We start from the raw sequence: 23982 nt of genomic DNA, 5'->3' as shown, positions 1-23982 counted from the left end.
TGAGTGTTTTATGCTCTCCACCGCGAAACCGTACTACATGTCTGACTCTGTGTCCGGTTTAAAAAAAAAACGGTTTAGCTCCAGAGAGCATAAAACGTTCACCGGCGTTCACGGCTGGACATCTTTCAAACCCATTCAAATGAATGGGTTTGAAAGAGTCCTGCAGATTTCCGTCTCCTGCTCTGTTTTGTGCAGGAAACGGAAACCTGTATGAACGGAGACCGGGCGCAGATGTGAACGAGCCCTTAGCAGTATGTTACAAACAGACCAAAATAGATAAAGCAATATATTGGGTAAAACATGTCAGTTAGCTCAAGCTTTGTTAAATGCACATCTCTGGATTTACATATAGAGATATCAGAGACACTCTACTATTCTTTACCATGACTCTTTAGCTCAGAGCACTTTTCAGAGAAAGAGAAGACAATATAGCTGGGCGGGAAAAGGGACTGAATCATCTGTCCGACAACTAGACCAAGATAATAGGTGGTGTGAAACTTAGGAAATGATATCCTGGAGATGGGAATATCACCTTTAAAATGTTGTTGTTTTTCTGCCTAAAAAAAAACCTCTTTAAAGTTCCTGCTGCTAGGTGTATCCCTCTTTGCTAATTTGCTGTTCACTCCCTGTTACTAGGGAAAGTCCGCCACTAAAGGCCAGGAGGCTCAAGACTCAATACAGGTAGTGAAGGGGGAAGGGGTAGGTTTAAATGTCCCGGAGATGGGAATATCACCTTAAAAATGTTGATGTTTTTCTGCCTAAAAAACCCCTCTTTAAAGTTCCTACCATGCCCATCCCTCTTTGCTAATTTGCTGTTCACTCCCTGTTACTAGGGAAAGTCCGTCCTTAAAGGCCAGGAGGCTCAAGACTCAATACAGGTAGTGAAGGGGGAAGGGGTAGTTTTTTTCTTCAGTCTCTGCATGTTTATAGACAGAGCTGTTGCTCTGTGATCCCTGCCTGTACACTGCTAAGAGAGGAGTCTGCAGTCTCAGCAGGTCTGCAGAAGTGAGTGTACAGCGCCTGACTAGCTGCTTGTGTGTTGTGGTTGATGGTATCATTGACAGCAAGCAGTTTTTTTTTTTTTTTTTTTTGACATCTGATTATTTTTCTGTGTTATTAGTTATATTCTAACATATATTTGGAGTCCAATGTACCTGGCCCTTCTATATTTGGTTTTTTGGGGTGTTTGTTAGCTACTTGTTTTCTCCTATTATACAGTTACTTCTTACAGGGCATATCGTATGAATGCTGTATATAACAGGAGACAGTCTGCAGTATTCTAGGTATAAGGAGGGATTTCATTGCCTAGAGGTAGCTGCAAAGTATCATGAGATATGAAGGGCGAGAAGAGTGAAGCAGTAAACTACTGGTAGATATGTATAGGACATCTGCCTCCTAAAGAAATGCTAAATGTGTAGTAGTCAGAATGGGGCTAGTAGGGCTGAAAAAGGAATACAACTCCCCAAACAAAGGCTTAGACAGCCATAGAACAGTTTGCCAAGCAAGACCCTGCAGTTCTCTCAACTTGTGATGAAATCTCATGTACACTTTAAAGGGAAAATGTCATCAGTAAATGGCCTATTGTTTAGAAATCAGGTTTTACATTAAAAAAAATTTAAGAATTTTTGATTCTTTTAATCTTCCAATTTATGTAAGGGTACATTCACATTTTTTGCAGGTGGGTTTTAGAGGCAGAATCTGCCTCAAAATCTTCCTCAAGAATCGACTCCCAGCTCTCCCATTCACTTCAGTGGGGGGTCAGCCAGATTTTTTTCCTCTAGCTGATTGTTCAGTTAGAGGAAAAGAAAGTGTCATGACCTTTCTACAAACCCCATTAAAATGAATGGGAGACAGGAAAAATGGCTAGTAGTTTTTGTAAAAAAAAAAAAACTGCTGCTGCTGCAAAAAAAAAGCTAGTTTTTGGGGGTTTTTTTCCCTCCTGCTTCTTATTTTCAGTGGGATTTCAATGGCATTTGCGAAGTGGAATCCGCCTGAAGAAAAGTCATGACACTTGTTTTTTTCCCCCTCAGTCTGAAAATTCAACTAGAGGATTAAATCTGCTTCTGACTCCCATTGAAATGAATGTGATAGTTGGCAGCCGTATTTTGAGGTGGGGTCCGTCTCAAAAAGCTGCCTGCAAAATAACGGTATGAAGTTACCCTAAATGTTTTTTAAAAAAATATGGCAATTCTAACTCTTGCCACTAAGCCTACAAAAGTCCTGTTTCTTGCTGTTGGACGATGGGCTATAGACGGAATGGTCTGGTGCAGACTTTACTGACTTCTATGGGAGAGTTTTCTAGATCTGATCTAGAGGGAACTCCATAAACACTGACCATCATTTATTGTGACTGGTGATTTGTGTCTTCTCTACAGATACATGATACTTCACTGTATCCTATAGGATGACGTATGCCGCTCATATATAACTGGACTCATATGAGGGGGCTGCTGAAAAGAAATCTATAGAAAACAAGAAGTCAGAATATTATTCAGCTTATTTTAAATATAGATAACATTGAAAAAAAACTCTCCAAAAATTTGTAAAAAAAAAATCTGTTTAACCTATTTTTTTTAAATGAAGTTTTATTTTCGGGTGACATATTCCCTTTTAAATACGTCATTTTCGGAATCCCTGTAATATTCCTAGTTCTTTTTATGGTTTTTTTTTTATCGTTATTGTGTATTTTTTTTCTTTTTTTTTTCCAGCTCCTGAATGCAATACAGATGTTTGGAGCTAACCTAGACGATTACCTTCATCTCCTCTTACCACCTATTGTAAAGCTGTTTGACGCCCCGGATTCTCCTTTACCAGCCCGGAAGTAAGTTTTCTGTGGGAGGGGTTAACTGGCTGGCTGGTTATGCCACCTTACTTATATACTATATACTTATAGCTATTTGCAGTGATCAGGAGACGAAGGACTGATAGAATTCCTATGTTACCTATGTGAATAAAGTGCTGATGAACTTATGTGACAAGCACTCCTTTCATTTCTCTGGAGCTGTGGGGAAGATTATCTCTGGCAGTTCCATGAATGTGAATGGAATACTGGACAAGTGTACCAGTGCTTTATTCACATGGAGCATAGAGGGGTGCATCTTGTCCTCCGTGCTTCTGGTTACTGGGACTCTCAGTGCTTGAAACCACAACGTTCAAATGTATTTGATGGTGCTACCTGTTTAAGTACGGTTATAACAAGTGCAGTCTCCCTCCTGAACACTAGGCGGAGCCATGCCCATATTATAGACCACTTAATTAAAGAGGACCTTTCACCATTTTTCACACAGGCAGTTCTATATACTGCCGGAAAGCTGACAGTGCGCTGAGTTCAGCACACTGTCGGCTTTCCCGATGTGTGCCCGGTGTGAAGAGCTTACGGCCCGGTAACGTAGCTCTTCTATGGTCAGAAGGGCGTTTCTGACTGTTAGCCAGAGATGTCCTTCTGCCTCGCTGCGCCAATCGCGCTGTGCTGTGAGAGCCAGGAGGAACGCCCCCTCCCTCTGCTCGCAGTGTTCGTCCATAGACGAGTGTTATCAGGGACGGAGGGGGCGTTCCTCCCGGCTCTCACAGCACAGCGCGATTGGCGCCGCGAGGCAGAAGGACATCTCTGGCTAACAGTCAGAAACGCCCTTCTGACCATAGAAGAGCTACGGTACCGGGCCGTAAGCTCTTCATACCGGGCACAGATCGGGAAAGCCGACAGTGTGCTGAACTCAGCGCACTGTCAGCTTTCCGGCAGTATATAGAACTGCCTGTGGGAAAAATGGTGAAAGGTCCTCTTTAAAGTGAAGTTGTATCAGACAAGGCGTTAGTATCCTCATCTAATATTGCTACCGCTGTCCATTTATAGAATTGTGCCAGGGAATTGTCATATCAGGGCTCGTTCACATCAGCGTTGTGAACTCCGTTATGCAGGTTTCCGTTTCTTGCCTAAAACAGAGGCAGGAGACGGAAACCTGCAGGAGTCTCTCTCACCCATTCATTTGAATGGGTGAGAGAGATGTCCGGCCGTGAGCGGCGGTGAGCGTTTTATGCTCTCCGCCGCGAAACCGGGTTTTATAATCCGGACACAGAGTCGGACATGCAGCACTCTGTGTCCGGATAAAAAAATCCGGTTTCGCGGCGGAGAGCATAAAACGCTCACGGCCGGACCCGGTCTGTGCTTTCCGTCTTCTGGCATGCAGAAGACGGAAAGCACAGAACGGAAAGAAGAACGCAGGTGTGAACCTAGCGTAAAACGTATTTCCAGTTAGAAACAACTTTTTCATAAATGAATAGTACAGGTGAATATAATAAACTTTGTAATCTATCCTCATTGAGAAGATCTCTTTCCTTCATCATATTAAGTTGTTCTCCGGTTCCTTATCTTGAATTTTTACGTCTCTGTATTCACGTCACGCACAGATCTCTATGGAGCAGGGAGGGGTGGAGTAGGATTCTCCTGCCGGTTAATTGATGTAGTACCTCATTCTCTGCACTTCTAGCCTCTCATCTGCAAAACCAAGCAGTGTTAAAAGCTTTGAGAATGGCAGAGTGAAGAAACTGCAATTATTTGTATCCCCTCTCCCTTCTCCATAAACTAATATGCCTGAAAACATATTTTTCTAATAAGATATGTTGCAGAGCTCACCTGTACTATTCTTTTATGCAAATGTGTTTATAACTGGAGGTACGCTTTAAGGAAATATCTGTGTAAGCGAACAATATCTCCAAGATGGAGAAATCTAGGAGAATGTTACCTAACAAGCAGCAGCATCTGATCTGTTACCCTATACATGCCCTCCACGGGCTGTAAAATTGTAGTCTAATTGTAAAGTAATATTTTCTGTGTGTCCACTAATAAAAGACGAACCCCCAGAGAATCCTTGCAGAGCTTTATGTTTATTGGTAGCACTTCTGGCCAGGCACAGATGGTTTAGCTTTCAGTCTGGAGAAATGTGCATGTGATGTCTCTTTCCACAGACACAAATATGTAACGGTCTAAAGGCTTGATCCTCATTATGGTCATGGATTGTTATAGAAAGAGCTATATAGCTTTGGGAGGGAGGGAGGGGTGCACTTAATGCTTCTTGCATGGTTAGTCCAATTTGGGGGTCAGCTGCTGTATGAGGAGACTGTAGGTTGGCATTTGCTTTTCAGCCATGTCCAAATTCCTTTCATTATGTCATACTTTGTAACCGCTGCATTAACACTATGTTGCCGTATTTCATCTTCATTTTTTCGCTGAATGTATAAACCAGATCCTTTTTTTTTCTCTCTCTTCAGGGCAGCACTAGAAACTGTGGATCGCTTGACCGAATCACTGGATTTCACAGACTATGCCTCACGGATCATCCACCCTATAGTCCGTACATTAGATGTCTGCCCTGAGCTAAGACAGACTGCCATGGACACACTTTCCTCATTGGTCTTTCAGCTGGGGAAGAAGGTGCATGCAGTGATATCTTACAGATAAATTCACGATTATCTGCAGAGTCTTTTATTCTACTGCTTGTAAATTAATTTAATGTAAGTTTTTGAATCTCTTTTCAGTACCAAATTTTTATACCAATGGTGAACAAAGTACTGCTAAAGCACAGGATTTTACACCAGCGCTATGAGGTCCTGACCTGCAGGATCGTAAAGGTAATGGCATGAGAATAAACAGGTATTCTGTAAGAAAAATAATCATCAACCACAAAATAATGTCTTACTATGCAGAGTAGAGTCACAGCTTCGCATTAATGCATGAAATAATAGATAGCTTATTGTCTTACTTTTATCCGACGGAATGAGACCCAAAGAAGTATCCTGGAGATGCACGGAGAACCTTCCGGTAGGTAAGGAGAGAATGGCAATAAATGGATATCCAGCACTCCGTAACTTCTTTATATAAAAGGTATAAGTTTATTTCGGAGACATGCTCCCTTTAAAAGCCGAGTATATACAAAGCATATGGTGGTGCAGATAGGATGGTAACGAAGAAACCGACGCGTTTCGAGGTTATTCACCTCTTAGTCATGGTTTACAAACAAACAGACATGTGTATGTATATATACTGTTTAAAAACAAATGCCGGAAACCCTCCCGTCTGCACCAAGACGAAACATCCGTTCATTAATTTCATTAGACTTCACCTGACATGGAAGCTCATGAAAGACATCACAAGAGACAATGATTGTTTATCTATGAACTGAATTAAGGATAGATAAGACTCAATCCCATTAAGCCGTAGAAGAATAGAGACACCACGAGGAGATCCGATGTGCTAATTGATACACAAATAAATAGCCTGGCATATGAAAACATAAGACTCAATCCCATTAAGTCATAGAGGAATAGAAACACCACGGAGGGGATACAATGTGATAATTGAAGCACAATTAAACACCCTGACATGTGAAAACATAGTGAAATGTTGATCATGAATAAGAAATGAGAAAATAATAAAATAACAGATTAATACCCAATGAACTTTTAGGTTCACAATAAGTTGAAAAATAGCATATTGATAATCCATTATAGTTGTATAGTTTTATAAATAGTGAGCTAAGATGTATCAAAAAAGAAGAATGAATAAATAAATAAGGGATTACCTGTATTTATGTATATGTGGGGTTTTCATGACATTAGTGTGTCATAAAAATAAAAAGTGGATGTTAAATATTATAAAAAGGTCAAAAATATTTTTATGTTGGATCCCCATTTATTGTGACTATTCTTTATATTAAAAATATTTATTTTATAACTATTAGTCCTTGTTTCTATTCATGATCTAATAAACATGTTTTGTTAGAGTATTTTTAGGTTTTTGTCTAGTTAATTTAATTCTATTACCTCTTCAAACTTTCTCCAAAAATATGATGAAAATTTAGAAGAGTATGTGGATATAAGAATATGTATACACAGAATGATGAATTTATCCAAAACTGTGTAAATACTATTAGTTCTTAATTTGAATGGATGTATACTCTAAAGAAATATAGGTATTTCCAATGATAAATATGCAGTGAATAATGGACACCGGATACTAAAATAAAATTGAAGTTAAAGTTAAGACTGAGCCACAGATATAAAGGGTGTTATATATAAAAATAAAAATAAATATAAGTAAATATGACCCTGCTTTCATAGTAGGCAATGATCAATAAACTGCTATACAATACATGCATGGTATAATAGTCCTGCTTACACACAGGACCGATGCAGGGAACAAAACTCATAGAGAAGCCGCGGCACAAGGATATCGGACCATTTACAAGTCCCGCGCATGCGCATTATGTTTATTGCGCATGCGTGGCAGAACATCACTCCGAATAGGTATCCATATGGATGTTTCGTCTTGGTGCAGACGGGAGGGTTTCCGGCATTTGTTTTTAAACAGTATATATACATACACATGTCTGTTTGTTTGTAAACCATGACTAAGAGGTGAATAACCTCGAAACACGTCGGTTTCTTCGTTACCATCCTATCTGCACCACCATATGCTTTGTATATACTCGGCTTTTAAAGGGAGCATGTCTCCGAAATAAACTTATACCTTTTATATAAAGAAGTTACGGAGTGCTGGATATCCATTTATTGCCACAAAATAATGTATTGCTCATAGTCTGACACTGTTTAGTCGTTGCTGGCTATCAGATATTATAGGTGTGTACTCACTTGTAATGCTATTCATACATTTTTAGGAGGAGTAAGAGAGACACGGTGAAGAATCCTTTAAAAAAAATAGAATAAAAATTTATTTGTGGGCTTCAAGAAATAGAATATTTGTGTACTCTCCACAACATAATGAAATTCAGATAGGGTAAATGTTTGACCACGTAGACATTAAAGGACTTACCTGGATCTTTAAAATTGATGGCCTTTCTTTGGGACTGGTCATCAATGTTAAATCAGTGGGGTGCAGCTCTCAGCACCCGTTCCGATCAGCATTTCCTTCTTCTTATTCCTGATATTCCAGCTCAATCCCGTTAACTTGACATAGTTAAATGCATAGTTGAGTTGCTCAGCTGTTTGCTGTCTGTGATTTGGAAAAAAGGACTGCGTGTGCGCATCCGGTTTCATTGACCCAATTCACCCATTAAAGGCAAAAGTCTGTGTAAAATAAAAAAAAAATATGGCTGAGCTCAGCCTTTTGTACAGAGCTGTGCTTGGTGACTTAAAAAAAGAAAAGGACCCTTTTAGAGATGAGCGAACACTAAAATGTTCGAGGTTCGAAATTCGATTCGAACAGCCGCTCACTGTTCGAGTGTTCGAATGGGTTTCGAACCCCATTATAGTCTATGGGGAACATAAACTCGTTAAGGGGGAAACCCAAATTCGTGTCTGGAGGGTCACCAAGTCCACTATGACACCCCAGGAAATGATACCAACACCCTGGAATGACACTGGGACAGCAGGGGAAGCATGTCTGGGGGCATAAAAGTCACTTTATTTCATGGAAATCCCTGTCAGTTTGCGATTTTCGCAAGCTAACTTTTCCCCATAGAAATGCATTGGCCAGTGCTGATTGGCCAGAGTACGGAACTCGACCAATCAGCGCTGGCTCTGCTGGAGGAGGCGGAGTCTAAGATAGCTCCACACCAGTCTCCATTCAGGTCCGACCTTAGACTCCGCCTCCTCCGGCAGAGCCAGCGCTGGTTGGCCGAAGGCTGGCCAATGCATTCCTATGCGAATGCAGACTTAGCAGTGCTGAGTCAGTTTTGCTCAACTACACATCTGATGCACACTCGGCACTGCTACATCAGATGTAGCAATCTGATGTAGCAGAGCCGAGGGTGCACTAGAACCCCTGTGCAAACTCAGTTCACGCTAATAGAATGCATTGGCCAGCGCTGATTGGCCAATGCATTCTATTAGCCCGATGAAGTAGAGCTGAATGTGTGTGCTAAGCACACTCATTCAGCACTGCTTCATCACGCCAATACAATGCATTAGCCAGTGCTGATTGGCCAGAGTACGGAATTCGGCCAATCAGCGCTGGCCAATGCATTCTATTAGCCCGATGAAGTAGAGCTGAATGTGTGTGCTAAGCACACACATTCAGCACTGCTTCATCACGCCAATACAATGCATTAGCCAGTGCTGATTGGCCAGAGTACGGAATTCGGCCAATCAGCGCTGGCTCTGCTGGAGGAGGCGGAGTCTAAGATCGCTCCACACCAGTCTCCATTCAGGTCCGACCTTAGACTCCGCCTCCTCCGGCAGAGCCAGCGCTGATTGGCCGAAGGCTGGCCAATGCATTCCTATGCGAATGCAGACTTAGCAGTGCTGAGTCAGTTTTGCTCAACTACACATCTGATGCACACTCGGCACTGCTACATCAGATGTAGCAATCTGATGTAGCAGAGCCGAGGGTGCACTAGAACCCCTGTGCAAACTCAGTTCACGCTAATAGAATGCATTGGCCAGCGCTGATTGGCCAATGCATTCTATTAGCCCGATGAAGTAGAGCTGAATGTGTGTGCTAAGCACACACATTCAGCACTGCTTCATCACGCCAATACAATGCATTAGCCAGTGCTGATTGGCCAGAGTACGGAATTCGGCCAATCAGCGCTGGCTCTGCTGGAGGAGGCGGAGTCTAAGGTCGGACCTGAATGGAGACTGGTGTGGAGCGATCTTAGACTCCGCCTCCTCCAGCAGAGCCAGCGCTGATTGGCCGAATTCCGTACTCTGGCCAATCAGCGCTGGCCAATGCATTCTATTAGCTTGATGAAGCAGAGTGTGCACAAGGGTTCAAGCGCACCCTCGGCTCTGATGTAGCAGAGCTGAGGCTGCACAAGGGTTCAAGTGCACCCTCGGCTCTGATGTAGGAGAGCCGAGGGTGCACTTGAACCCTTGTGCACCCTCAGCTCTGCTACATCAGAGCCGAGGGTGCGCTTGAACCCTTGTGCACACTCTGCTTCATCAAGCTAATAGAATGCATTGGCCAGCGCTGATTGGCCAATGTATTCTATTAGCCTGATGAAGTAGAGCTGAATGTGTGTGCTAAGCACACACATTCAGCTCTACTTCATCGGGCTAATAGAATGCATTGGCCAGCGCTGATTGGCCAGAGTACGGAACTCGACCAATCAGCGCTGGCTCTGCTGGAGGAGGCGGAGTCTAAGATCGCTCCACACCAGTCTCCATTCAGGTCCGACATTAGACTCCGCCTCCTCCAGCAGAGCCAGCGCTGATTGGCCGAATTCCGTACTCTGGCCAATCAGCACTGGCTAATGCATTGTATTGGCGTGATGAAGCAGTGCTGAATGTGTGTGCTTAGCACACACATTCAGCTCTACTTCATCGGGCTAATAGAATGCATTGGCCAATCAGCGCTGGCCAATGCATTCTATTAGCGTGAACTGAGTTTGCACAGGGGTTCTAGTGCACCCTCGGCTCTGCTACATCAGATTGCTACATCTGATGTAGCAGTGCCGAGTGTGCATCAGATGTGTAGTTGAGCAAAACTGACTCAGCACTGCTAAGTCTGCATTCGCATAGGAATGCATTGGCCAGCCTTCGGCCAATCAGCGCTGGCTCTGCCGGAGGAGGCGGAGTCTAAGGTTGGACCTGAATGGAGACTGGTGTGGAGCGATCTTAGACTCCGCCTCCTCCAGCAGAGCCAGCGCTGATTGGTCGAGTTCCGTACTCTGGCCAATCAGCGCTGGCCAATGCATTCTATTAGCCCGATGAAGTAGAGCTGAATGTGTGTGCTTAGCACACACATTCAGCTCTACTTCATCAGGCTAATAGAATACATTGGCCAATCAGCGCTGGCCAATGCATTCTATTAGCTTGATGAAGCAGAGTGTGCACAAGGGTTCAAGCGCACCCTCGGCTCTGATGTAGCAGAGCTGAGGGTGCACAAGGGTTCAAGTGCACCCTCGGCTCTCCTACATCAGAGCCGAGGGTGCGCTTGAACCCTTGTGCAGCCTCGGCTCTGCTACATCAGAGCCGAGGGTGCGCTTGAACCCTTGTGCACACTCTGCTTCATCAAGCTAATAGAATGCATTGGCCAGCACTGATTGGCCAGAGTACGGAATTCGGCCAATCAGCGCTGGCCAATGCATCCCTATGGGAAAAAGTTTATCTCACAAAAATCACAATTACACACCCGATAGAGCCCCAAAAAGTTATTTTTAATAACATTCCCCCCTAAATAAAGGTTATCCCTAGCTATCCCTGCCTGTACAGCTATCCCTGTCTCATAGTCACAAAGTTCACATTCTCATATGACCCGGATTTGAAATCCACTATTCGTCTAAAATGGAGGTCACCTGATTTCGGCAGCCAATGACTTTTTCCAATTTTTTTCAATGCCCCCGGTGTCGTAGTTCCTGTCCCACCTCCCCTGCGCTGTTATTGGTGCAAAAAAGGCGCCAGGGAAGGTGGGAGGGGAATCGAATTTTGGCGCACTTTACCACGTGGTGTTCGATTCGATTCGAACATGGCGAACACCCTGATATCCGATCGAACATGTGTTCGATAGAACACTGTTCGCTCATCTCTAGACCCTTTCACACAGCTGATCAACAGGGGGACAGTTGGACCATCACTGACGCAATATTAGTTTGTTCACACCCTGGATAACATTTTAAGAATAAAGCTGGGGGGTTTTGGTTTTTTTTTTTTTTTCTATTTCAATTTGCACCTATATCACAGCACTGGATACGTGCAACACTTTGCATTCAGTCCCAGACTCCAGCACCATGTATATGTGAAGTAGAGCAGGAGAGGGTTTATAGAAGGAGAGTTTCTGTTGATTGTTGGTTGTCAGACTGGGTTTACATCAGCGTTGGTGTCTCCGCACCTACTCAGTTTTTCTGATCCATCAAAACATCATAAAAACTGATTAGAACGTAAAAAACATCTGGTGTGATTTTGGAGCATTTCCGCCATGTATCTGCTCTTTTGGACTGAGACAAAAATTGAACTTACAATGCTTTTTGCTGCATCCAAAAAATTATATGTGACAGACAGCAACAGATCTGTGTGTTTTTGTTTTTTCATATTGAGGTCTATGAAAGGCGGACACAGACAGACTACTGACGGATAGTAATCTATTTGTGTTCGTTTTGCAGTCCATTTTTCCCTATTCATTCTTCTTAGCACATGCTCAGATTTAGTTGTAGGAAAACCCCCCCAAAATAACTAGGTCTGCTACAAACGGACAGTTTTTTGACAGACACCCATTAAATGATCCGTCAAGAAAGACAAATTATGTTATATGCTGTGTAGCCATTTAGGTTTTTTTTTTTTTTTTTTTTAAATTATTAATCTATATATAGACAGCAACGGATACCAGGCGCAAATGTGAACATAGTGTCAGTGGCCATAATTTTTTATTCTTTTATTTTTTTACATTAGGGGTATACTCTTGCTGATGAGGAAGAGGATCCACTGATTTATCAGCATCGGACAATAAAAGGAAACTTAGGAGAAGGCTTTTCCAGTGGTCCGTTGGATACTGGGCCTATGAAGAAGCTACATGTCAGCACCACCAATCTACAGAAGGTAATGAAGGAAACTGGTGTGTCTTGAACATTTCATATCCAACGGGATGTGTTCTTTTAAACTTGGTTTTCTCTCTTGGTCAGGCCTGGGGAGCTGCTCGTAGAGTGTCCAAAGACGATTGGTTGGAATGGTTGAGACGTCTAAGTGTGGAGCTACTTAAAGACTCCTCTTCCCCGGCTCTACGTTCATGTTGGTCTTTGGCGCAAGCATATAACCCACTGGCCAGGTGCGTCCTCTACCATTGCATTCATTTGATGGAATTACATAGTTATACAAGTTATATGTGACTGTTTCTTCTTTTTGCATGCAGAGATCTATTTAATGCAGCCTTCCTTTCCTGCTGGTCAGAGCTGAATGAAGATCAACAGGATGAACTGATCCGCAGTATTGAAATGGCCCTAACATCACAGGACATTGCTGAGGTCACACAGACCCTCCTGAATTTGGCAGAGTTTATGGAGCACAGCGATAAGGTATGCAATAACTGGAGTGTACATAAGCAATAAGAATCCATACAGGACTGTGATGGCGAACCTATGGCACAGGTGCGAGTGGTGGCACTCAGAGCCCTCTCTTTGGGCACCCATCTGTGGAACAGATTATGATGTGGGGGGGCCACTGTGCAGCAGTGTATACTGTGTGGAGGCCACTGTGGAGCTGATTGTACTGTGTGGGGGTTACTGTGGAGCAGTGTGGGGGTCACGGTGAGGGAGCCTTCACACGAAGTATACACTCCGCTCATTTTGAACGTAAAAGACGTTCAGAATGAGCGTATAAAAACCAGCTCCCATTGAATTGAATGGGTGCCGGCATATGAGCCCTCCCCATTGAAATCAATGGGAGGCTTTTTTCCCCTATTGGTTTCAATGTGATCCGCGCGTATCACATTGAAAGCAATAGGGAAAAAAGCCTCCCATTGATTTCAATGGGGAGCGCTCGTATGCCGGCACCCATTCAAGTCAATGGGAGCTGGTTTTTATGTGCTCATTCTGAACGTGTTTTATGTTCAGAATGAGCGGCGTGTATACTCCGTGTGAAGGCTCCCTGAAACAGTTTTTACAGTGTGGGGGTCACAGTGGAGCAGAAAGCTCTATAAAGCCCCATTCACGTGACCGTATTTTGCAGGTCCGTAATTGTCTGCAATTGTGGATCCGCACATTATTAAGGTTAATTTGGTGTGTTTTCTCTTTGTGATAAATTAGTGGGTTTTGGGTTGCGGTTTGGGCACTCGGTCTCTAAATGGTTCGCCATCACTGTGCTAGGTGTCTGAAATATGGCATTGATGTAATACTGTCTGTCACATATAGCCAAGGTCTTCTGTAAGGGAAGCATGTGTTTCTTGCATAGAACCCTCATGATGTTGCTACAAGGTCCTAGCCTCTATAATGTTATTAATACGGTCTCTACTCTTGCCTTGTTCCCCTAGGGCCCTCTGCCTTTACGAGACGACAATGGAGTGGTCCTTCTCGGAGAAAGGGCATCCAAATGCCGAGCTTACGCCAAAGCTCTACATTACAAAGAGCTTGAATTCCAGAAAGGACCGACACCAGCAATCCTGGAGTCCCTCATCAGGTAGGGAAATCGTAATGCCTATGTTTCTCCTTATGTGTGGTCTTCTCTTTGACATTTGACCTCTCACCCCTGTCACTTCTGTTTTTGAAGCACAATAATAGTGTCTTCACAAATTCCACACTTTCCTAAGTCCAGATCACAGCTGTCACACTCCGCAGCTTACAGACTGATTTATGCTGATGTAGCTGTGACACATTTGTGATATTTTGGTGTACGAGAAGTGAAGGATCATTTATTATCGGCTTTCAGATATGTCTTATTTATTATGTAATATATTGGTATTCTATTTATTATATATAATTAGTATTAAGTTGTGGCCAGCCATAAGTTTCCCCTGCAGTTGTTGCAGTGTAGGGTGATATAGAAGAACTTGTAATAAATGACTGTCTATGTAATAAATATAGATGAGGCGGGGACTGATAGATCCGCCTCTTTACTCTGACACAAAAAGTGAGACCCCTGAGTGGGAAGACCCCTCTATGACCTCCATATACACTTTTTAGCAGTTGTCATAGTGTATTTGTTCTAAAGGTTAAAGATGAATATGATATTGCTGCTGGAAGAGATTTTAAGGACCTGTGCAAGGTGATGACATAGTTCACCTTATTCATCGATGAGTTTCTTCTCAGCTCTACATATGTTCATATGTCTGATAGGAGCATGGATGGGTGCAGGGCACTAGTGAGTGGTGGGCCATGTATCCTGTAACTGATTGTTTCTATGAATAAGTCACAGCAAATGTCTTCACACACTGGGATCCACGCATTGCACAAAACTAAATAATGGGAAGCAGAGGAATTTTTTTTTTTTTTTTTTACAAAAAATCCTTTATTTTTGACCATTTGGCCAATTGTATAATTATTTTTTCCAGTTTATGAAGCAAATAAAAATAGACATTACAGTAACTTACAACAATCACATCGCGGGGAATGAGCTATACACAAAAACTTTCCATGATTTATTTTGTAGTGTCTGCGGTACTGGGGATCGGATAAATTGTCTGGTCCCCTAGTGGTTGTCCTGGTGTTCGGTTCCCTATATAAATACATCTCTGAGCTGTGTTTGGCTCTTTCTCGGGTTCCTCTTGTAAGAGGATAGTGTCATGTCTTGTCACCACTAGACCCCAGTGTACCCTGCGTCTCTGAATGTGGTGGAAATACAATATTATTATGATCATTACATTATCAGCTCAGTGAGCCGCCAGTCGTAGGCTTCCTAGCTGCTGCTCCCATTATTCAGCATGTCACTGCCTTCCCATATGGAACTAGTTGCTTTTATACACAGAGCAGACAGACTGTACAAGAAAAGGTATGAAGTAAATGCACCAGGTGATGGCGCTACTTGAGGTGTTTTCTATGGCTTCCCAGCAAGTTGAATTGCCTGCTTCATGGCTGGAAGTCCTGTGAACGTATCTTCATTTCCACCCTCTTCAGAGAGTAGGTGGACCCATGCCAGCCATACCAGCTGATACCATCTGAGTGCTGCCTGTGGTCACCATTGCGATAGAAAATGCCATTGAGGTTGGAGTCTGTGCAGCAGTTGTACCAGTAGCCACCTGTGAATATATATAGCATAGTGTAAATGGTAAAGTCCTTAACATTAATATGAAATGCACATGTGAATATTAGTGGTATTAGGTCAAATTTACCTTTGCGAAGCCCGGCACAGTCGTCCAGGCACTTGTCATTATCCTTGTCCTTAGTGCTGAAGGCAGTGTTGTTGTGGTAGCGCAAAGAGTCTCTTCCGGCGTTTCCACTGTAGTTTCCCAGAAAGAGGCGGTAACTGTTCTGCTCATTGTCGACGGAGAACTGGGCGTACTCGGCATATCTGACATGACCGTCCCAATCCTAGTGTTAAGGATACAATAAAAATTAATAATAAAAAAAAAAAGTAACTTTATGCTTTTGGTAAGTAATGAGGCAGATCATGATCGTAGTGCATCACTGGCACACAAGACAAAATATTCTCATACAGGATTTGAGATAAAGTTGGGATGTAAAGTATACGCCCACCTATATACATTATTTTACACTTCTTATATTAGTATAATCTACATAAAAGGCTCAGTAACTTGTCAATTTCTTATCAATTACCTAATTTAACTTGTGTACAGAACCACAAGAAAACTAAATTTGGTGCAGTTACAATTGCATACAAACTTAAAGACCTATTCTTGCTCACAGCTGAGGGTTTGCTTCAGTTATATCCAATATAGAAAGGTGTTTATGGCGTTAATACTCACCTCTAACTCCACTCTTAGGACGGTTGGCCTACGAGTCAGTCTGTAGATATTCTCATTTCCTAACCAGAAGTCTCCACGGATGTTGCCAAAGCCTTCCCGGTATTGCTTCCAGTCTCTGTTAAATGAGACCAGTCCCACTTTACGCCTTTGGATCAGAGTCCATCCACCTCCCTGGGTCTCCATGTCACAGTATACCTAGTGGCAATAAAAAGGCTTTGTTAGCAAGAAGAAAGGCTTGTACAGAACTGCCACATAAATAGCGGAAGATTTCTTACCTCCATCTCTGGACTCCCCAAGAAACTATTGGCAGGCATCTTGTAGACCCCTGAAATCTTGTAGTTTTTCTCGTAGAGGGTTGAGCAGTCATAAATGGCATCTATGAAGTAGAAGACAAAGCCACGGTCACAAGAATTTTCAAATTTCTTGTCCCACCCTGTCTAGAATTTGGGCAAGTTGTAAATCATTCATGCTTTCCAGGCATTTCCTTAGAAGCGGTAGTAAAGTATATATATAGTACTTAAAGTCAAAGGCATGTGCTGCGAGGACCACCTGTAGCCCGCCTCCAGCTATCCAGTCTTACCTAGGAGATTTATGTTACTCCTGCCTGTCAAAATCTGCCCCTAGACACCTGCGACATGTCTGATACTGAGGGTAATTGTAAGCCTCCTCCTCCAGCATGTACAGAAATGAAATGTCTTAAGTCTTCCATGTTCCATGCTCCAGGTCCACCCACCATCTGCAGTGAATAGAAGTCAAATTGTCTTTGATCCCCCCTTCCCCAAGGGAATGAGTCTGAGATTTGTTTTACAGATTTCTGACACTAATCTGAGCTATGGTGTTGGTGGGCGGAGGGGGTTTCAGTGCCTCTTCTGTGCCTGCAGTATTACTGGCGAGGCCTGGAAAAAATCTTAGAGCAAGTCTCTGCTGGAACATCATTTAGTGGGAATGCGTCTACGGGTCTTCTGTTTGTGTGTCTGTTACCGCACATTGCTAAGCAACTACCTCTTTAAGGGATCTTTAGATATAATGGGGGACTAGCTGGCACCTCTTACCTGCTGTGGTCTGGGTCTGCGTTTGGGCTGCTTGCTCTCGAGATTGTAGGATTTCTACCCGGTTGTTCATCTCCGAGTACTTCTCCTCTGCATCAGTCACCCGATTTTCCACTTGCTTTTGACTGCTCTCTAGTTTCATCACCTGCATGACCACATTCACCCAGTCCGTCTCTTGCTTCTTAGTCAGCTCCTCCAAAAGGCTGCTTAGGTTGGCAATTTGGACCTTTAAGTCTTTGACCTCTTCGCAGCAGTTAGGCATCTTCAGGAGAACATTCCCACCAGCTGGCTTTTTCTTGGGAGGTTTTTGAGACCAGGAAGGAAGGACTGCTAGAGAAAGCAGGAAGATGCCGACACAGGCAAAGTATGGGAAGTTCATGATGAGGGATGAGTGCAGGTACTTGTGCAGGATCAAGACGTCTTCTAAGGTAGAGGAGCCTCTGTACTTGAGTCTTTAGTGTGTTGTAGAAAGTGGCTTCTTTTCTTTCTTGCTTTCACTGATCTGCTGTAGGAACCTTTTGCAGCATCTTAAATAATCCTATCTTGTTGAGCCTTCCCCACTTGCCCTCCCACCCCAGTTCATCTCCTCCTCCGCACCAGGTGCCAGTCTGCACGTTCCATTCCTCCAGTCATCCCAAAAAGCAAGGGGGTGGGGCTTGGCTGAGCCATGTGTCTGTTTTCCCAGTAGTGTAGTTTTCCCCCCTGATATAGTCAACATTAACCCTTTCTGGGCGGAGAGCACAAAAAAAAAGAATTGTGTAGAACTTTGAAAGAATCAGCCAGCTATATTGGGTGTCCTCATGCCGCTGTCAGCCTTGTGCTGGTATGGAAAACTTTGATGTTTGCAGAGACCTTGGGGTCTAGGAGTAGACCTGCTTTTTTTTTTTTTTTTTTAGCACCATTGTGTAAAAAAAATTCTACCACTTCACATAAGGTGGCGAGCAAACTTTACTCAGCACGTCTCAACATCTGCAAACCTTTAGCTACTAAAGCATAGGCTTTGCAGAATGACATTTCTAGGGAGGTTTTTCATTGTAAAGTTCACACCATTTGGCATCATCCTAGAACTGGACGGACACCCCGCCCAGCAGAACACTGGTCCCCAGAGCCCGCCGAAAAACAGTCCCCTCATCTCCTAAGAATGCAAGCACGAAGAAAACGCTGGAGAGGCGAACGGAGACAGGGAGCAATAATAAATACATTGGAGCTCCGGTCGGTGGCTCTGGAAGTGAAGGTGGCAGACGCTTCCTTTTTCTTTTGTCCGCCAAATGCAAAAATAGTGCCGGTAAATTATAGCACGTGTCCCAAGAGGAAGAGGGATTACATTCCCCAAATAGTCAGAGTCATAAAAGTTCTGCACCCTTTATTGTACTGCAGACTTCAATTCCTAATTTTTACGTATTTTGCTTGTTGGTGAATTAGAATGTCGCGGTTTACAAAAAAAGACTAAAAAAACCTGTAAATTTTTAAAATAAATTTGGTACATCTTGATCCTGTGCACTTCCGATTAAGACGTACCGTAGATAAAAATTTGGCCTAAGTTCTCCCTTTTGTATTTTTCAAGATCTCTGCTTGCAGTCAAGCTAGAAATGATACTAACATGTTTCATAGTAATGATACTAATGTGTCTCATAGCTGAGGGGTTGTCAATTGTATCAGGTCTAAACAATGCTCTATAAACCAGATACATCATCAGCACAAATCTCTCACTTGTCCTAACAGCTTGGAGCCCAGCACTGTCTAGGTTAGATACAAGTGAAACAAATCCTCAGCTATGAGACATATCAGCACTATACATTCGTAGACAAGCGGAGATCTTGAAAAATACAAAGGGCCAAGTTTTTATCTACAAGTTTTTATCTACACCTAATCTGAAATGCACAGTATCAAGACGTTCCAAATTTGTAATAAAAAGATACATGCGCTATAATTAATACAAATTTCTGCAGTAATGTATAGTAAATAGAGATGAGCGAATACTATTCAAAACGGCCGTTTCGGATAGCACGCACCCATAGGAATGAATGGAAGCGGCCAGCACGCAGACTTTGCCGGCGGCCGGCCGCTTAACCCCCTGCGTGCCGGCTGCGTCCATTCATTCCTATGGGAGCGTGCCATTCGAAACAGGAGTTTCAAATAGTACTCGCTCATCTCTAATAGTAAATCTGTCTTGCCGCTAGAGAAATCTTGGGAACCTTATATTAGTGTTGTGATAAAGCCACCATGTTAAGAGAAAACATGTTAAAATAATAAGTCCATGCCGGAAATAATAGGGGGACGTAATTATGAGTAAATGCTTCCAGTTCTGCGGAGAATGTCTGGCGTTTTCTGCCCAGGCATGCAATATTATACACCTCCTCTGTAGTCCGTCAATCTCGCATCTGAAAATCCAAAAAAATTAACATGATTTAGCTTTAGATATTAAAATTCCTTTTATTTTGGGCTGATTTCTTCAGAGACTATTGTGCAAATTTTATATATTTTTCTCCGATAGTCAAGAATATCAGAAAGTCCATGATCCAATAATATCTGTCAATAATAGATTCCAGGTAAATTATAAGGGAACCTGGCAGGTGATTTTTCCACTATTAACTGATCCCATCATGTGCAGGATGAAGCTCTTATTTTAACGTTGCTGTTCCTCAGTAATCTTTGGGTATGTTCACACGGCGGAAACCTTTTCCGCTCAGCTAGCCACAACGGGATGCTGATGCAGTGCACCAGCATCCCGCTCCTGATTAGGCCTGAATGAATGGGCCTAATCGGGAGTGAGTCTCGCGCAACCTAGGGCATGTCGCTTCTTTTTCCCACTAGTTGAAAAAATCGGTGGTTGAAAAAAAAGAGAGCGGCTCCCATTGAAATGAATGGGAGCCTTTTTTGCAGACAGATTTTGAGGCGGATTCCACTTCAAAATCAGCCTGCAAAAAGCTCTGTGTGAACTGACCCTTTCTCTATCAGTAAAGTTTATATGTTTTTGAAAGCCTAAAATGTATAAATTACTTTAAAGGGGCTCTATCACTGGGAAAAGTCATTTTTAACTAATCACATCTTTGTATAGGCTTTAGAAATGCTATTTCACACTTACCTTTAGTATGTAGATTGCCTGACACTAGATTCACACCTGCGTTCAGGGTCTCGGTTCTGTGGTTTCCGTCTTCTGCATGCCAGAAGACGGAAACCACAGACCGGGTCCGGCCGTGAGCGGCGTTGAGCGTTTTATGCTCTCCGCCGCAAAACCGTTTTTTTTTTAAATCTGGACACAGAATACTGCATGTCCGACTCTGTGTCCGGATTATAAAACCCGGTTTCGCGGCGGAGAGCATAAAACGCTCACGGCCGGACAGCTTTCTCACCCATTCAAATGAATGGGTGAGAATGAATCCTGCAGGTTTCCGTATCCTGCTCTGTTTTATGCAGGAAACGGAAACCTGCAGTACGGAGTGCCGGCGCAGATGTGAACGAGCCCTCAGTGGTGTCTGAATAAGTCTGTTTTTATTGATATGCTAATGAGCTTTCAGCCAGCTCAGGAAGTTCCCAGCAGCCTCGTCTCTTCTATTATCTTCTATAAGATAAGATAAGATATTCCTTTAATAGTCCCACAATGGGGAAATTTCATTGATACAGTTTCATAGACGGTACAGTAGTATATAACAAGAGAGAAACACATAGAAGCTCATGGCAGATAGAGAAATCCTAGGAATCATAGCAACTAAAACGAAAGAAACACAGACACACTGCAGGATCATTTAGTTCTCTGTGTGGAGTGATGTTAATAATACAGCCGAATGTGGTTGGAGGACACGAGGAGGGGGGGGTCACAGCATGTAGATATAACAGGCAAAAAAAAACATTTTTGCAGAGGTGGGGACATAGGCAGCTATCATGATAACATGTGGTAGTTCCTTTGGTAGGTGGTGAGATCTCATGCTCACAGCTGATAGTTCGGTATCTTGCATCAGCACTATTGTCCATTAACCACAAAAAAATGCCCCAAATGTCCTTCATCACAAGCCCTCCTCCTCCTTCCTCCTTACCACTGTGTTCTACTTCCCCAAAGAAGTCTGAAGCCATCCAGGTATACATGGTGCTGTTCTCTTGCCAAGCTTCCATAACTCCTGGGTTAGGTGGGTGATGGTTCCCAGGCTGTAACAGAGTCCCACGTGTCCACAGTAATAGAAAGAAATACCAGTCAGCTGTAGGCATCCTCACACATCAGCAATAGACGCCAAAACTCATCTCCTTGAACGAAGAAGTCCACACTTCCATGTAGGTTTTCCTCCATGCCGCATGGTGTCCTGGGGGGGATGGTAATAGGCACATGTGTAGACACAGGAAACCAGCTGAAACCAGGTCTTGAGTCCATGCTTTACAATAGAAACAAAAGGAACAAAAAACTCCACAGGGTCTTCCATTCGATTTATAGTTGCTAATTCATAGTGCTAGTTTTCTTGGTTACAGGATTTTTGAAGATACAGAGAAAAAGAGTGAGAAAGGAAAGATAAGGTTGCTCCCAGCTTGGAGCCCTCTATCGAGGCAGCCACTAAGGGCGCCAGGTGTGTGAAGCAAACAGGAAGCTGAGTCATCATCATCAGCAGCAGCCTCAGATAGGAAACAATAGGAGAGGTGTGCACGATCTATCGTGCACCAGTCTAATTAGCATATGAATAAAAACGGACTTATTCAGAAACCACTGAGGCAATCTACATACTATAGGTAGGTGTGAAATAGATTTTCTAAAGGCAATGCAAAGGTGTGATTAGTTAAAAATGACTTTTCCTAGTGATAGAGCCCCTTTAAGGAGTCAAAGGGCCGGGGATCAGCTTCAGCCTACTCACTCTGCCTTCTTGCTAGTCACGCCTGCTGGGTGTGATCAACATGTTCCATGTGATGTTAGGGGGCGAGGGGGCTATATAGGAGATGTGACCCAGGAGGAGTGACTAGTAGAGATGAGCGAGTACTATTCGAAACGGCCGTTTCGAATAGCACGCACCCATAGGAATGAATGGAAGAGGCTGGCACGCAGACTTTGCTGGCGGCCGGCCGCTTAACCCCCTGCGTGTCAGCTGTGTCCATTCATTCCTATGGGTGAGTGCTATTCGAAACGGGAGTTTCGAATAGTACTCGCTCATCTCTAGTGACTAGTAAGGGGACATCGTGACTGAACCGAATCTACGCCTCGGAACTACTTAGGATAGTTTACGGATGACTTTTTATGCTTTCGGACATTTATAACTTCACTTTGTTACAGCAGAAAGATTACAGACGGGCACCAATGGAAAGGAAATGACTTCATTCTGCACATGATGGCAGCCAGTTTAGGTGGATAAACCACCTTACAGGTTTAATATTATTGGCCTAGATCAGATTGTGGGGTTCCATCTCTTGGTACTTCCACTGACCAGTTATTTGAAGAGACCTCGGCTCTCAGGTAAGCAGTATATGGTCTACTTCTCATCATACAGTGTCATTGGATCTTCAGGACGAGGTACAGCCTGTGGAAACAGGTGGCCCTCAGGTGTACAACAGCTACGAAAAATTTCATCCAACATTTGTGTGGATGTAGGCGAGGCCTAGCTGATACATTTTGATTGTGGTGACCCCATCTCCCCCCTGTGAGCCGGTGCATCTGCTGAGATATTAACGTTTTTGTCAATATGCATATTCGTTATTTGGAACAATGAGTGCGTTGCTGTTGCTCAAGAACAGTGACAACCCTCTCATTGTTCCAAAGAGCTTATTTGCATTTTGACAGATATTTGCGATCTCTCCCTTTAAGCAGTTCTCACATTTTCTATATCTAGCTCCTTATTTGACGGTCACATTATGCTCTTATTTGTGCTGCTCTGTTTTATAGTAAGGGACTTTGGTTTTTAACGTCTTGGCATTTCAAGGCCTGCGCCTGATTCTCCTGCCACTTCCGAATGTCAAGGGATCATCACTTCATTAAAGGCAACAACAAAGGCTTGAAGTGCTTTGTATTGTTGGGAATGGTACAAATTCTTTGTATATTGCCTCCGTTCTAGCACTTGGTGTCTTGTGATACATAAATAGGCAGAAGACGGTGTGATCTGGGGTGGGGGACCTAAAGGGAAAAAAGTCACCCATACCATGGTACATGGAGTACCTAGCGGTCTGTGTTATAGGCAGATCGTTCGGAAAATAGAACCAGCGTAACCCCGTTAGGAAAGATAAAACTCTTCTTTATTTATTCAATCCATGAAAAAATCTGATACACGCGCAGTTTCTATCTTTTTCATGCATGTTTCAGATTTTTTCATGGATTGAATAAATAAAGAAGAGTTTTATCTTTCCTAACGGGGTTACGCTGGTTCTATTTTCCGAACGATCTGCATATTTACAGCTCCAAGCCGAAGGAGTCAGTTCCGTGCGATACCCAGCATTACAAGGAAAGTTAAGTGGAATGGTCATTGTTTGATCTAATTTTTGTTATTGCTGCTGGTGGCTGAATATTTCCTCCCTTTTCCCTACCCCACAAGTGTCTGTGTTATAGTGTAATATTCTTCTGTATGGTCCTTGTGTCAGGCTCCATATTTCCCACTTTCCTCCTCATCATTGGTCATGTTTCGGCCCCCACTTACTAGACGAATATACAGAGTTAATTAGCAATTAAAG

The 23982-nt window shown here is 43.2% G+C and overlaps 2 protein-coding genes across 9 annotated transcripts in view; one reads left to right on the top strand and one right to left on the bottom strand.

Annotated features, from left to right (window-relative positions):
• MTOR (mechanistic target of rapamycin kinase) overlaps positions 1–23982 on the top strand; it is a 100312-nt gene that overhangs the window by 24410 nt on the left and 51920 nt on the right. For 4 of the 8 annotated variants that reach the window (XM_075279957.1, XM_075279958.1, XM_075279960.1 and 1 more), the window contains exons 24-32: positions 637–681; positions 834–878; positions 2709–2821; positions 5266–5428; positions 5533–5625; positions 12340–12486; positions 12570–12712; positions 12797–12959; positions 13913–14058. In XM_075279957.1, the coding sequence (XP_075136058.1) occupies positions 637–681; positions 834–878; positions 2709–2821; positions 5266–5428; positions 5533–5625; positions 12340–12486; positions 12570–12712; positions 12797–12959; positions 13913–14058 (1058 nt within the window). The remainder of the gene's footprint in view (positions 1–636; positions 682–833; positions 879–2708; positions 2822–5265; positions 5429–5532; positions 5626–12339; positions 12487–12569; positions 12713–12796; positions 12960–13912; positions 14059–23982) is intronic. The other 4 variants (XM_075279963.1, XM_075279962.1, XM_075279961.1 and 1 more) reach the window with 2 other exon arrangements.
• On the bottom strand, positions 14873–17866 carry ANGPTL7 (angiopoietin like 7). The gene is made up of 5 exons (XM_075279954.1): positions 17353–17866; positions 16576–16676; positions 16301–16495; positions 15707–15905; positions 14873–15613 (listed from the first exon to the last, which is right to left on the bottom strand). The coding sequence occupies exons 1-5, from the start codon at positions 17726–17728 to the stop codon at positions 15444–15446; spliced, it is 1041 nt and encodes a 346-aa protein (XP_075136055.1). The 5' UTR covers positions 17729–17866; the 3' UTR covers positions 14873–15443.

Source organism: Leptodactylus fuscus, chromosome 6 (assembly GCF_031893055.1).
Source record: "Leptodactylus fuscus isolate aLepFus1 chromosome 6, aLepFus1.hap2, whole genome shotgun sequence".
Taxonomy (NCBI): Eukaryota; Metazoa; Chordata; class Amphibia; order Anura; family Leptodactylidae; genus Leptodactylus; species Leptodactylus fuscus.
This window is presented reverse-complemented; position numbering and strand designations above follow the sequence as displayed.